The 13599-nt window shown below is 39.5% G+C and overlaps 1 protein-coding gene across 10 annotated transcripts in view; it reads right to left on the reverse strand.

Moving 5' to 3' along the window:
• ZNF536 (zinc finger protein 536) overlaps positions 1-13599 on the reverse strand; it is a 723850-nt gene that overhangs the window by 157476 nt on the left and 552775 nt on the right. Inside the window, exon 7 of one of the 10 annotated variants that reach the window (XM_056525669.1) lies at positions 11727-11767. The exons of the other annotated variants lie outside the window; for them this stretch is intronic. Within the exon in view, the coding sequence (XP_056381644.1) occupies positions 11754-11767 (14 nt within the window). The 3' untranslated portion in view covers positions 11727-11753. The remainder of the gene's footprint in view (positions 1-11726; positions 11768-13599) is intronic. 10 annotated transcript variants of the gene reach the window in all.

The following is a 13599-nucleotide window of genomic DNA, read 5'->3' on the forward strand; positions in this document are numbered from 1 at the left end:
AGGAGATAGATAGATAAGAGCTAGATAGATAGATAGATAGATAGATAGATAAGAGATAGATAGATAGATAGATAGATAAGAGATAGATAGATAGATAGATAGATAGATAAGAGATAGATAGATAGATAGGAGATAGATAGATAGATAGATAGATAGATAGGAGATAGATGAATGGATAGATAGATAGATAGATAGATAGATATGAGATAGATAGATAGATAGATAGATAGATAGATAGATAGGAGATAGATAGATAGATATGAGATAGATAGGTAAATACTATACAAATTGATGGGCAAAACATATCTATATATCGATATAGATAGGAAGATAAACATTAGATAGATTAGATAGATAGATAGATAGATAGACAGACAGAGAGACAGACAGACAGACAGATAGATAGGCGATAGATAGATACTAGATAGATTAGATAGATTGATAGATTAGATAGATAGATAGATAGATAGATAGATAGGGAGATAGATAGGAGATAGATAGATAGATAGATAGATAGATAGGAGATAGATAGATAGATAGATAGATAGATAGATAACAACTATCATATGAAGCAGCCCCTCCTTGTACACAGATGGTTGGGTGCAGGCCCTTGAACCTCAGTGCTCCGGTCCTCTTTAAATATAAATGGATATAGGCAGCACACCAAAATAGGTGAAAAAAATCAAGTGCTTTATTCCAAGGAAAATTGACAACGTTTCAGCGATCTCTCACCGCCATTTTAGATAGATTGATAGATAGATAGGAGATAGACAAGAGATAGATAGATAGATAGATAGATAGATAGATAGGAGATAGACAGATTAGATAGATAGATTGATAGATAGATAGATAGATATATTAGATAGATTAATAGATTAGATAGATAGATAGGAGATAGATAGATAGATAGATAGATAGACAGACAGATAGGAGATAGATAGATAGATAGCAAGATAGATAGATAGATAGGAGATAGATAGGAGATACATAGGAATAGAAATATGATAGAAAGATAGATATAAATATGATAGATAGAAAGATAGCTAGATAGATAAGAGATAGATAGATAGATATGAGATAGATAGATCGATAGATAGATAGATAGATAGATAGATAGATAGATAGATATGAGATAGATAGATAGATGTGTAAGATAGGGAGAGAGAGATTTGAGACAGATTCAGATATCAGGGAAGTGAGAGAGAAACATATATTAAGTGGATAGCTTGATGATAGAGAGAGAACATTATGAAATAAATGCATATAAAAGAGATATTATGAAACTATTCAACTAAAGTTTGTATATTATGTATAGCACCATTCACTTCAAGGGCACTCTACACATATGTACATAAATACAAATGAGTTGAAATACCTAAGATAAATAAATAAACAAATACATAAATAAAGCAAAGACAGTACAATAAAGATAAACTTACTGACAGTGTGGATCTGAAATAGAGAGGGTCTTGAATAGTATGATCTAGATTGATAGGGATAGGTTAACATACTTTAAAGACAGATAGACAAACGATGGTATAATTTAAATATAAGATTCCATCAAATAACAGAGAAAACTATAGAGATCCATAAATAAATAACATTAGTAGATGTATATGTGTGTAAGAAATATACACTTCTTATTATTATAATAAATAGGCAGATACATAAATTCAATAGATCTTGATAGCTTACTACAAATTTCAGATAGAAAGGTAACTATGACAGAGGGAGAGAGTGCAAGAGATAGAAAGATAGATAGATAGATAGATAGATAGATAGGAGATAGATAGATAGATAGGAGATAGATAGATAGATAGATAGATAGATAGATAGGAGATAGATAGATAGATAGATAGATAGATAGATAGATAGATAGGAGATATATAGATAGATAGATGGATAGATAGGAGATAGATAGATAGATAGATAGATAGGAGATAGATAGATAGATAGATAGATAGGAGATAGATAGATAGATAGATAGATATGAGATAGATAGATGATAGATAGATAGATAGATAGATAGATAGATAGATAGGAGATAGATAGATAGATAGATAGGAGATAGATAGATAGATAGATAGATAGATAGGAGATAGATAGGTAGATAGATAGATAGATAGATAGATAGATAGATAGGAGATAGATAGATGATAGATAGATAGGAGATAGATGATAGATAGATAGATAGGAGATAGATAGATGATAGATAGATAGATAGATAGATAGATAGGAGATATATAGATAGAAAGATAGATAGATAGGAGATAGATAGATAGTTTGATAGATAACTATGACAGAGAGTGATAGATAGATAGATAGATAGATAGAAGATAGATAGATAAGTAGAAGAGCAGAGCAGCACAACCAAACAAGGAAAGCAAATGGCGGGTGCCAGCAAATAGTTGTCCCAGGTCACGGGTCAATCCAGAACATCCATACCACAAAGAGATTCTGCAGCACTCCAAGATAGGTGAAACTTAGGTGAAGTTTATTGGCCTGACAGCATAGCAACATTTCGGCTGCCCACTTGAAGCTTGAAAAAAGCTGCAAGTGGGCAGCTGAAACATTGCTATGCTGTTAGACCAATAAACATCACCTAAATTTCACCTGATATAGATAGATAAGATAGGAGATAGAGATAGAGAGAGAGAGAGAGAGAGAGAGAGAGAGAGAGAGAGAGAGAGAGAGAGAGAGAGAGAGAGATAGGAGATAGATAGATAGATAGATAGGAGATAGATAGATAGATAGATAGATAGGATATAGAGAGATAGATAGATAGATAGGAGATAGATAGATAGATAGGAGATAGATAGGTGATAGATGGATAGATAGATAGATAGATAGATAGATAAGAGCTAGATAGATAGTAGGTAGATAGATAAGATAGATAGATAGATATGAGATAGATAGATAAGATAGATAGATAGATAGATATGAGATAGATAGAGAGATAGATAGATAGATAGGAGATAGATAGATAGATACATAAATATGAGATAGATAGATAGATAGATAGATATCAATGTAGAGGGTAGGCAGCACAACCACGTATTCTGCAAGTCTTGGGGTGCAGGCAAGGATAGCAGTCCCAATCGCAGACAGCTCAGATAATCCAAGATGCAGAAAATATAGCAGCACACCCAGTAGTAAAGTGCAAAAATTGGGATTTATTGACCCATATCAGATGCGACGTTTCGACGGCATCCCGCCATCTTTTTCAAGCATGAAAAAGATGGCGGGATGCCGTCGAAACGTCGCATCTGATATGGGTCAATAAATCCCAATTTTTGCACTTTACTACTGGGTGTGCTGCTATATTTTCTGCATCTTAGATAGATAGATAGATAGATAGATGACCATGACAGAGAGAGATAGAGAGAGATACTAGCTCATACAGGAGGGACATGCTTGGTATAATTTCTGTATTTCATGTCTTATCCCAATAAATTATAGACCCCTGCAATTCTCTGTGTAGTTGTTGCAATGTTTGAATTATTCTTGCAGTATATATGAAAGATAAGATAAGTTATGATACCCCTCATAATTATTTCACCTGTTTGCTCTTGATAATAAGTGATCAGACATGATGCTATGATTCCATAAACATATTAAGGCTGGTCACACATGAAGATTAGGTCCTACAGACGTCCTAAATATTGGGTGGTAAAGAGGCGTAGTTTGAGGGTTTGGAGACTATGCATCAGTGTTTGATTTAAATTCATAGTAAAAGAAAAAAAAAAAATAATAATGCATTCCACACAGGATAAGCTATCAATTGCTGATCTTCAGGCTGGTCCTCTGCCAATCAGCTGTTTGGTGCCCTGCACTAAACAGTAGTGTTGAGCTGCATAGGCCATATTCGAATTCGCGAATATTCGCGAACATATGGACAAATATTCGTCATATATTTGCGAATATTCGCATATTCGTAATATTCTCGTTTTATTTTCGCATATGCGAATATTCGCGTGTGTGAAAATTTACATATGTGAAAATTTGCATGTACAAAAATTAGCATAAGCGAAAATTCGCATATGCAAATTTTCGCATATGCGAATATTCGCACACCAGTCTCACACAGTAGTATTAGAGCCTTCTTACACCACTCAAGCTGGAAGCAGAGAGGGATGATCACTGTGATGTGTACTGTGAAAAAAAAAAAAAAGAAGATTCGTAATTACGAATATATAGCGCTATTTTCGCGAATATTCACGAATTCGCGAATATGCGATATTCCCGAATAAAATTCGAATTGCGAATATTTGCGAGCAACACTACTAAACAGTACACGGGGCCAGAAGCCCCAAGCTTTTCACTGTATAGTGGTGGCGCCAGGTAACTGCAACTCTGCTCCCATTCATTTCATAAGGAGCTTGTTGCAACTAGCTAACACCACAACTATAGCATGAATGGCACAGGACTTCTGGCCCAGTTTACTGTTCCCAAAGACCCCCTCTAACTTGTTCCCTTACCATCACCTCATTTTGTTCTTCTTTTTCCCCTCCCTGTACAGTTCTCCGAGTGAGTTCCTTATATTACCTCCTCTATCTTTATATTATTCCTTCCCTGCTATCATCCCATTGTTTCTCTCATTTCTTCACATGCAGAAAAGAGTTAAAGGCATGAGATTCCACACCAAGGATAAACACAGTGCAGTGACTAATGAGAATAGACACAATTATGGGCATTTATCAATGGCTTTAGTCAGGTTTTCTTTACTATAATTGTCGCAAAATTGTCGCAATTGTGACTACGCGATTTTTCGTGCGACATTTTGACTGGAAAGCGAGAAAACCAAGTTTTCCAAAAAGTAACTACGTAGTAAAAATTTTAAAATGGACTACGGGTAGTCAGGTATTTATTAACTGCGACAGTCGCAACTGCGCTAAAAAAAGTTGCAACAGCGTTAAAAATTGACTAAATTTACTCCAGCTCAAACATGGAGCAGAAAAAGCTACTACCAAAGTAAAAAAGAAAAAATTGCTTACGTGAAAGAAAATTATCAACAGGCTGAAACCAGTTGATAAATAAATCACATATAAGCAAAAAAAAAAGTAAGGAAAAAATTACTAAAAAAAAGAATACATAAGCAAACATTGATAAATGTCCCTCATTATTGTTCTTAAAGTGCCTTACGCAGTCCTAGAACAGGGCCGGATCAGCATTGGAGAGCTTGAAATTCTAATTGCTGCTAATTACTTTACAAATGGGGTGCAGGAAGGGGTTAACTCTATCCGTCTGTGCACCTGTATTGGCTGGAATTAAATCATACTCCACTTAATATTCTCAATTTCATAAATACTCTTTGCACAAATGGATAAAGCGGCGGCCATTTATTTTACTCTGATACACATTTATGCTTTTGAATCCCAGGCACTAAATTTAAACACAAGCATAAAGACTTTCTGACTTAGTAAGTGAAATCGGAAGTAAATCACAAGTGCATACAAGACACAGAATAACAAGGACTTAATTATGACCACTGCAGGGTAAAAGAATCATTAAACTGTGCAGGGTGTGAGCACTATCTCAGCTGCTGGAGGCTGCTCTGAAGAGAACCTACAAAAGGACTCTGTGTGCTCGGGAGTCTTATTCTGCACCTGAGAACTGCTTGGCAGGTTGTCTTTACTGCCCCATCTGAATCTCATATTATTCCACAACAGCAGGACAAGGCGACCTGTGATGACAGTTGTTGTTGAACCATAAGTCCCAACATGCATTGTGGACCAGTATGCACTCAAACATCTACTTAAAGGGGCACTCCGGCCCTGAGACATCTTATCCCCTATCCAAAGGATAGGGGATAAGATGTCTCACCGCGGGGTCCCACCGCTGGGGACCCCCTGCCATCTTGTATGCGCCACCCACCTGTTTGAGCTGCACGCCATGGTGCCAGCTCACAAACAGCCGGATGGTGACCAAAGGGCCGAAGTATTGTGATGTCATGACTCCGCCCCCGTGTGACGTCACGCCCGCCCCCGCTATGCAAGTCTAAGTCTACAAGATTGCGGGGGTCCCCAGTGGCAGGACCCCGTGGTGAGACATCTTATCCCCTATCCTTTGGATAGGGGATAAGATGTTTCAGGGCTGGAGTACCCCTTTAAAGAAATAAAATTCCTAATTATTTATCTGTCCACATTAACCTGTTCAGGACATGGGGCGTATGCATACGCCCTTCATCCCGAGTCCTTAAGGACGTAGGGTGTATGCATACGCCTGTAGGAATTCCGGTCCCCGCCGCTAGCCGGTTGGGGACCGGATCGGGATGCCTGCTGGAATCATTCAGCAGGTATCCCGGCACATCGCCGAGGGGGGTCCTGAGACCCCCCCATGTCAGCGATCGCAGAAAATTGCATGTTAATTCAGACATGCGATTTTCTGCTATTCCGGGCTGATCGCGTCTCTGGTCTGTGACAGCCCTGATCATCCTGAGGGATAGGAGCAATGTCGCAGTGCTGCGATCTCCTCCTATCCCCTGCCATTGGTCAGAACTGATTCTGACCAATGGCAGCGCAGGACAGTGGGTTGCCATGGCACCCCCCGTTCTGCCCACCCCTGGATGTCAGGCAGAACGGGGGGAGAAGGTGGAGGCCGGTACCTGAGGATAAGATGCCGTGGGGACCGCCTATCATCACTGGAGACAGCGGAGATCATGGTGCAGGTAGGGAAACAACAGTGTGGGGGGGGGGGGGTAGGAAGGGGGAAGTAAGTGATATTTACTGCTGCCCTTCCTAGTGGGTGCCAAACTGCAACTCTCAGCATGCCCAGACAGCCAAAGGCTGTCTGGTCATGCTGGGAGTTGTAGTTTTGCAACATCTGGAGGGTCACAGTTTGGAAACCACTGTTACAGTGTTGCCCAAACGGTAGCCCTCCAGATGTTGCCAAACTACATCTCTCAGCATGCCAAGACTGCCCAGGCATGCTGGGAGTTGTAGTTCTGTAATATCTGTCCCTTCAGATTTAGCAATTTTCATGAAATTTTGAAAATTGCTGCTCTACTTTGAAGCCCTCTCATTTTTTCAAAAAGTTTAAATATGTCCATTTTATGATGCCAACATAAAGTGGACATATTGTATTTGTGAATAAAAATAAAATTTATTTGGAATATCCATTTTCCTTACAAGCAGAGAGCTTCAAAGTTAGAAAAATGCTAAATTTTCATGAAATTTTGGGATTTGTCACCAAAAAAGGATGCAAGTAACGACGAAAATTTAGCACTAAAAAAACAATCTCAGAATCAGAAAATTCAGTAAAAGTGTTTTAGAGTTATTAATGTGTAAAGTGAAGGTGGTCAGAATTGCGAAAAAGGGCTCAGTCCTTAAGGTGAAAAAGGGCTGAGTCCTCAAGGGGTTAAACGAATTGTTAGTCTATAATATGATGTTTTTCTTGGGTTTTTATTGCATTTTAAAGAACAGGAAAGTGATAAGATGATCAGAATAAACAGAAATGTTATATAAAGATAATAGCACAATTTATCGAAAGGGTTTTCATCAGTGAGCATGGGGGAAATAGTGGAGGTAGTGGCAGACTGCATTGTGGGAAGCATGGTTAGCTGACCAAGATTACCAGGTGGCTGTCCTAAGTGCACATCATTTCAGAGCATGAAGGCACAGCTAAAAAAAACTTACCCTCTCCACTTCCTTTTTCCACTTAACCCCTTGGGGACGGAGAGTTTTCCAGTTTTTGCACTTTCATTTTTTCCTCCATACCTTTTAAAAATCATAACGCTTTCAATTTTGCAGCTAAAAATACATATGATGGCTTATTTTTTGCACCACCAATTCTACTTTGTAATGACCTCAGTCATTTTACCCAAAAATATACGGTGAAATGGGAAAATAAGTCATTGTGCGACAAAACTGAAGAAAAAATACATTTTTGTAACTTTTGGGGACTTCCATTTCTACACAGTGCATTTTTCGGTAAAAATGACACCTTCTCTTTATTCTGTAGGTCCATACGATTAAAATGATACCCTACTTATATAGGTTGGATTTTGTCGTACTTCTGGAAAAAATCCTAACTACATGCAGGAAAATTTATAGGTTTAAAATTGTCATTTTCTGACCCCTATAACTTTTTTATTTTTCCGTGTATGGGGCAGTGTGAGGGCTCATTTTTTTGCACCATGATCTGAAGTTTTCAGCAGTACCAATTATGTATTGATCTGACTATTTGACCACTTTTTATTAATTTTATCATGATATAAAAAGTGACCAAAAATACCCTATTTTGGACTTAATGATATATTTTTATAACTCAGACATTTCCACACACGGAGATACCACATATGTTTATTTTTATTTATACAGTTTTTTTTTTTATTGGGAAAAGGGGGATGATTCAAACTTTTAACAGGGAAGGGGTGAAATCATCTTTATTCACTTTTTTTTTCCCACTTATTTTTCAATGTTATAGCTCCCATAGGGACCTATAACACTGCACACACTGATCTTTTACATTGATCAATGGTTTCTCATAGGAAACCATTGATCACTGATTCTGCCACTTGATCTCAGGCACTGAGCAGTCATTCAGCGATCGGACAGCATGGAGGAAGGTAGGGACCCTCCTGCTGTCTTTACAGCTGTTCGGGATACCGCAATTTCATCACGGCGATCCCGAACAGCCCACTGAGCTAACCGGCAGTGCTTTACTTTCACTTTAGACGCAGAGTTCAACTTTAGATGGCGCAGTGCCCCGCGTTCCTGCCGAAGTATTTTCTTGGATGGCCGCCTGACAGAATCTGCAGTTTCCGCAGTGTGAACATACCCTTAGGTAGACACCCCAAGCTTCCCACAAAAGATCCTTTCCAGAAAAACAACAGTGACCAACAGTGATGCAAATATCAAACCCTTCACTACCATAGATTGCCAGGGATAGTTTTAGTAACCTTTCACTACCAGGAATAATGTAATTAACCCTTTCTGTGCCAATGCCTTAGCCCACCAGTGATGCTGATAACAAGCCCCTTCTTTGCCTTTAGACCACCAGGGATACAGACATAAACCTCTTCACTGCCCTAAATCACGGAGCTGCAGACAGTAGCCTTCCTTCTGCATTAGACTCCAGTTATGTTACTATGCACTCATTAACTATTCCAAGCGAATTATTTGGTGTGATAAAGCTACTGCATATTTATTTGCTTTTGTTTTGGATCTATCAGTTTGGAGGGAATGGCACCTATGTGCCTAACTGTCCTGCTCACTCACTTAAAGATGTAGACTTTGTTCACACAGTAGTAAAATGTGCGGAATGTCCACCTAGAAAATACGGGCAGAACGCTTGGATATGTGCCGTCTCATAGACAGTAATGCTTTTCTGAGCAAAATCTGTAACAGATTAGTAAAATACTACTATTAATTAAATCTACTATAAATTAAATCCTTAATCCTTAATCCTTCCAGTACTTATCAGCTGCTGTATGATCCACAGGAAGTTCTTTTCTTTTTGAATTTCCTTTCTGCCTGACCACAGTGCCCTCTACTGACACCTCTGTCCATGTCAGGAACTGTCCAGAGTAGGAACAAATCCCCTTAGAAAACTTCTCCTGCTCGGGACAGTTCCTAAAATGAACATAGGTGTCAGCAGAGAGCACTGTGGTAAGGCAGAAAAGAAATTCAAAAAGAAAAGAACTTCCTGTGGATCCTAACAGCAGCTGATTAGTACTGGAAGGATTAAGAGATAGAAGTAATTTACAATTCAGTTTAACTTTCTGGCACCAGTTGATTTAAAAAAAAAAAAAAAAGTTTTCCAGTGGAGTACCCCTTTAAGTTAAGATCCTAGTCTGGGGTCTGAAATTAAGGGGTCTGGTCTTATTGTGCTGACAATAAACATTGTATGGCTGGGGCTGGAGGACAGAAACAAGTTTCTCCCATTGTTCATCTCTTACAGGAATCTTTCAAGGGTGACATTTTTTGTGAGGGTCTCACCGATATGAGAGTGAGCCACTACTAAGGTAGGACCCCCTGAAGTGTCATTCTTTAACCAGAATGTAGACTGTAGAATTTGTAAATGCATAATCATCTCTATATATTACTGTATAATTTCTATCTCTCTTTCTCTTTTATATACTGTATGTCCAATGACTATAATTACTTTCTATGATTATTGTAGGTGATGAATAGGAGACTGGTGATGGTGTGACCACCAGGAACTAGGACCACCCACCACTAATTTCTCGGATAAGGAAACCTGTCACTCCAGTGCTGCTACATCAAAATTAAGTTCTATGGAACAGTATCCTGTGAATGTGTGATTCTTACAAATGTAATACATTGAAACTCCCGAATTCTATGTAATATAACAAATGATTTTGTGTTCATCATACAGATGTTAGCACCCTATGTTAACCCCCTTTATAGCTTTAACCACATCCATTTCCTCAGAATAATCTGGAGTCCATTGCAGTGCCTGGACTGACCCTTCCCACATGTTTGCCAGGCACAGATATAGCAGACAACTTTATATATGAGTGCACTTTACCTGCTGCATTCAATGTAAAAATCAATGTAATCCCTTTAGAAACACATTAGGGCAAGTTTATCACTTCTGTCATTGGGCGGCTTTGGCGCTATGTAAAAGCTGACGTTAATATTTGGGCAATGTCTATTGATATCCCCAATTCTGTCATTAGACACAGAGAAATTAGGTGGCGTCAGTGGGGGAAAGTCATCAAAACCTGTGCAGAGGAAACGTTGACCATTTGCCCATAGGAACCAGATTGCAAGAACTCTGAAAAAAGAAGCCATCTGATTGGTTGCTATGGGCAGGTTTTCCTCTGGACAGGTTTTGATGCATCTCTCCCAGTATTCCCCCAAGTACCCCACCTGATCATGTATGTAGATATATGTGTGTAAATACTTGTCATGTGAACTGGTTTTCAGCACTCACTGATGCTGGTATTTAAAGGGGTACTCCGGTGGAAACCTTTTTTTTTTTTTTTAAATCAACTGATCAACTGGTGCCAGAAAGTTAAATAGATTTGTAAATTACTTCTATTAAAAAATCTAAATCCTTCCAGTAGTTAGTAGCTGCTGAATACTTCAGAGGAAATTATTTTCTTTTTGGAACACAGTGCTCTCTGCTGACATCTCTGTCCATTTTAGGAACTGTCCATAGCAGCATATGTTTGCTATGGGGATTTTCTCCTACTCTGGACAGTTCCTAAAATTGAAAGAGATGTCAGCACAGAGCACTGTGGTCATGTTCCAAAAAGAAAATAATTTCCTTTGTAGTATTCAGCAGGTAATAAGTACTGGAAGGATTAAGATTTTTTTATAGAAGTAATTTACAAATCTGTTTAACTTTCTGGCACCAGTTGATTGAAAAAAACATTTTTAAAAAGTTTTCCACCGGAATACCCCTTTAACATAGGACATATGGCTAAAGCTGTCCCAGTAGTTTTCTAGTGCTACCTGTAATATTTATTATATTGCAATGTTATATATAAGTTACTAAGTGCTTGGTATTGTCTTCTGTGTTACATTCAATTGTTGTATACAATACATTTATAAATAAACAACATTGAGTAAATATTTTTTTTTTTAAAGCATAATTTTGTAATTACTTTATTTTCATTCATCAATTTAGATGTTAATATTAGTCATTTCTGTTATTTCATGACTAAAGGCCCTGTTTGTTTATTAGTGAAAGTGATGAGAAGGGTTAAAGAGGAAATCTATTTAAATAAAAATAAAAAAAGGTTGAAATAAGAATACCTGTCCGTATTTTCTCTTGAAAGCCGGTCACTGAGAACCATCTGCCAGTAAGAGAAAACCAGTTACCACGTTGTAGAATAGAATGATACACCATATTATTAAATGTTACACAATATCTAATATAAGAGAGACCCTTTGTGCTGAACTGGTGCATGTCGTGTAGTAATATTTACACTAGCGAGTTCTGTGTGTTTGTATTGCCGATATGACCTGAGATGATAGACGAGCATATTGGAGCCACGTAACAGAATGTTTCATACCACAACATGTGACGGGACCATGTGTCAGGGCAGGTCACATCTGTACGTTACATGCTAGAGCTGCTCTGTCATATGATGGGAGGACATAAATATCACCATATCCGTGAAATGACAGAATTTAAAAATAGTTTCCATGGAAGACTGTCACAGAGGAACACTGTCACCATCAGTGAGTGTAACATATGCTTGGATACTCCGCAGGGCTGGTTTACCTGGTCATATTTGGACACCAAAGGCTTATATCTGGTTTATCTGGTCATATCTGAGCACTAGGGGTTCATATCTGGGATGTAAACATACATATTGTACAGATTTTCTCCCTGCCTTTAACTGTATTTACATCCCAGATATGAGCCCCTGATGCTCAGATATGACCATGTATATATATAACGTGAATAAACCACGTTTTTCGTGTGACATTGGAGTGCCGCTTCTACTTTGCTTTGGATACTACATTGGGGGTAGGTCTGCTCCCGAAGCTGAGCACCCAAACGGATCCAGAATCCCGGTTCACGGTGCTTCTCCTTCCTCTCCTTTGTGTGTGTATATATATATATATATATATATATATATATATATATCCTCTTCAGGACATAGGGCATATGGATACGCCCTGCATTCCGAGTCCTTAAGGACCGAGGGCGTATCCATACGCCCGTGGGAATTCCGGTCCCCACCGCTAGCCGGTTGGGGACCGGAGCCGGATGCCTGCAGAAATCGTTCAGCAGGCATCCCGGCATATCGCCCAGGGGGGGTCATTATGTCCCCCCATGTCGGCGATGGCCGTAGATCGCTGGACAATTCAGTCTTACGATCTGCGGCGATTTCGGGTCAGTCGGGTCTCCAGTGACCCGGTGACCCGGAATTACTGGCTGATCGGGGCCGTCAAACAGCCAGAGCCAGCAGGGGTGAGGTTGCACTGGTGCCACCTCACGATCGCCCTTATTCGTCGGCCGGTTTACCCACCGACCAATCAGGGCGCCTGCTGCGGGTGTCACTCCCGCAACCCGCTCCGCCCCTCTTCCGGAGGACGTGAGCGGGTGAGTGACATGGACCCCGATCCTCGGCGTCAATGTTGTGATGGGGGCCCCAGGAGCGGCGGCGGCGACGACGAGGGACTGACCTGTGTCCCGGAGCAGCAGCAGGAGGTGAGTGACAGCCTCCTGCTGTTGCTTAGCAACAGCTCCCAGCATGCAAAAAGGGCATGCTGGGAGCTGTAGTTATGCAACAGCAGGAGGAAGACAACCACAACTCACAGCATTCCCTTATGGGCATGCTGGGACTTATAGTTTTGCAACAGCTGGAGGCACATTTTTTCTATGGAAAAATGTACCTTCAGCTGTTGTATAACTACAACTCCCAGCTTGCACAAACAGCTAAAGTGCATGCTTGGAGTTGTAGTGGTGCATCTGCTGGTAGCATAACTACAACTCCCAGCATGCCCGTTGGCTGTCGGTGACTGCTGAGAGTTGTAGTTTTGCAACAGCTGAAGGCACAATGGTTGTGAAACTCATTTTTTTTTTTTACCTAACTCAGTGTTTCACGACCGGTGTGCCTCCAGCTGTTGCAAACTACAACTTTCAGCAGTCACCGTACACCATGCACCGTACATG

This window comes from Hyla sarda, chromosome 6 (assembly GCF_029499605.1).
Source record: "Hyla sarda isolate aHylSar1 chromosome 6, aHylSar1.hap1, whole genome shotgun sequence".
Classification (NCBI taxonomy): domain Eukaryota; kingdom Metazoa; phylum Chordata; class Amphibia; order Anura; family Hylidae; genus Hyla; species Hyla sarda.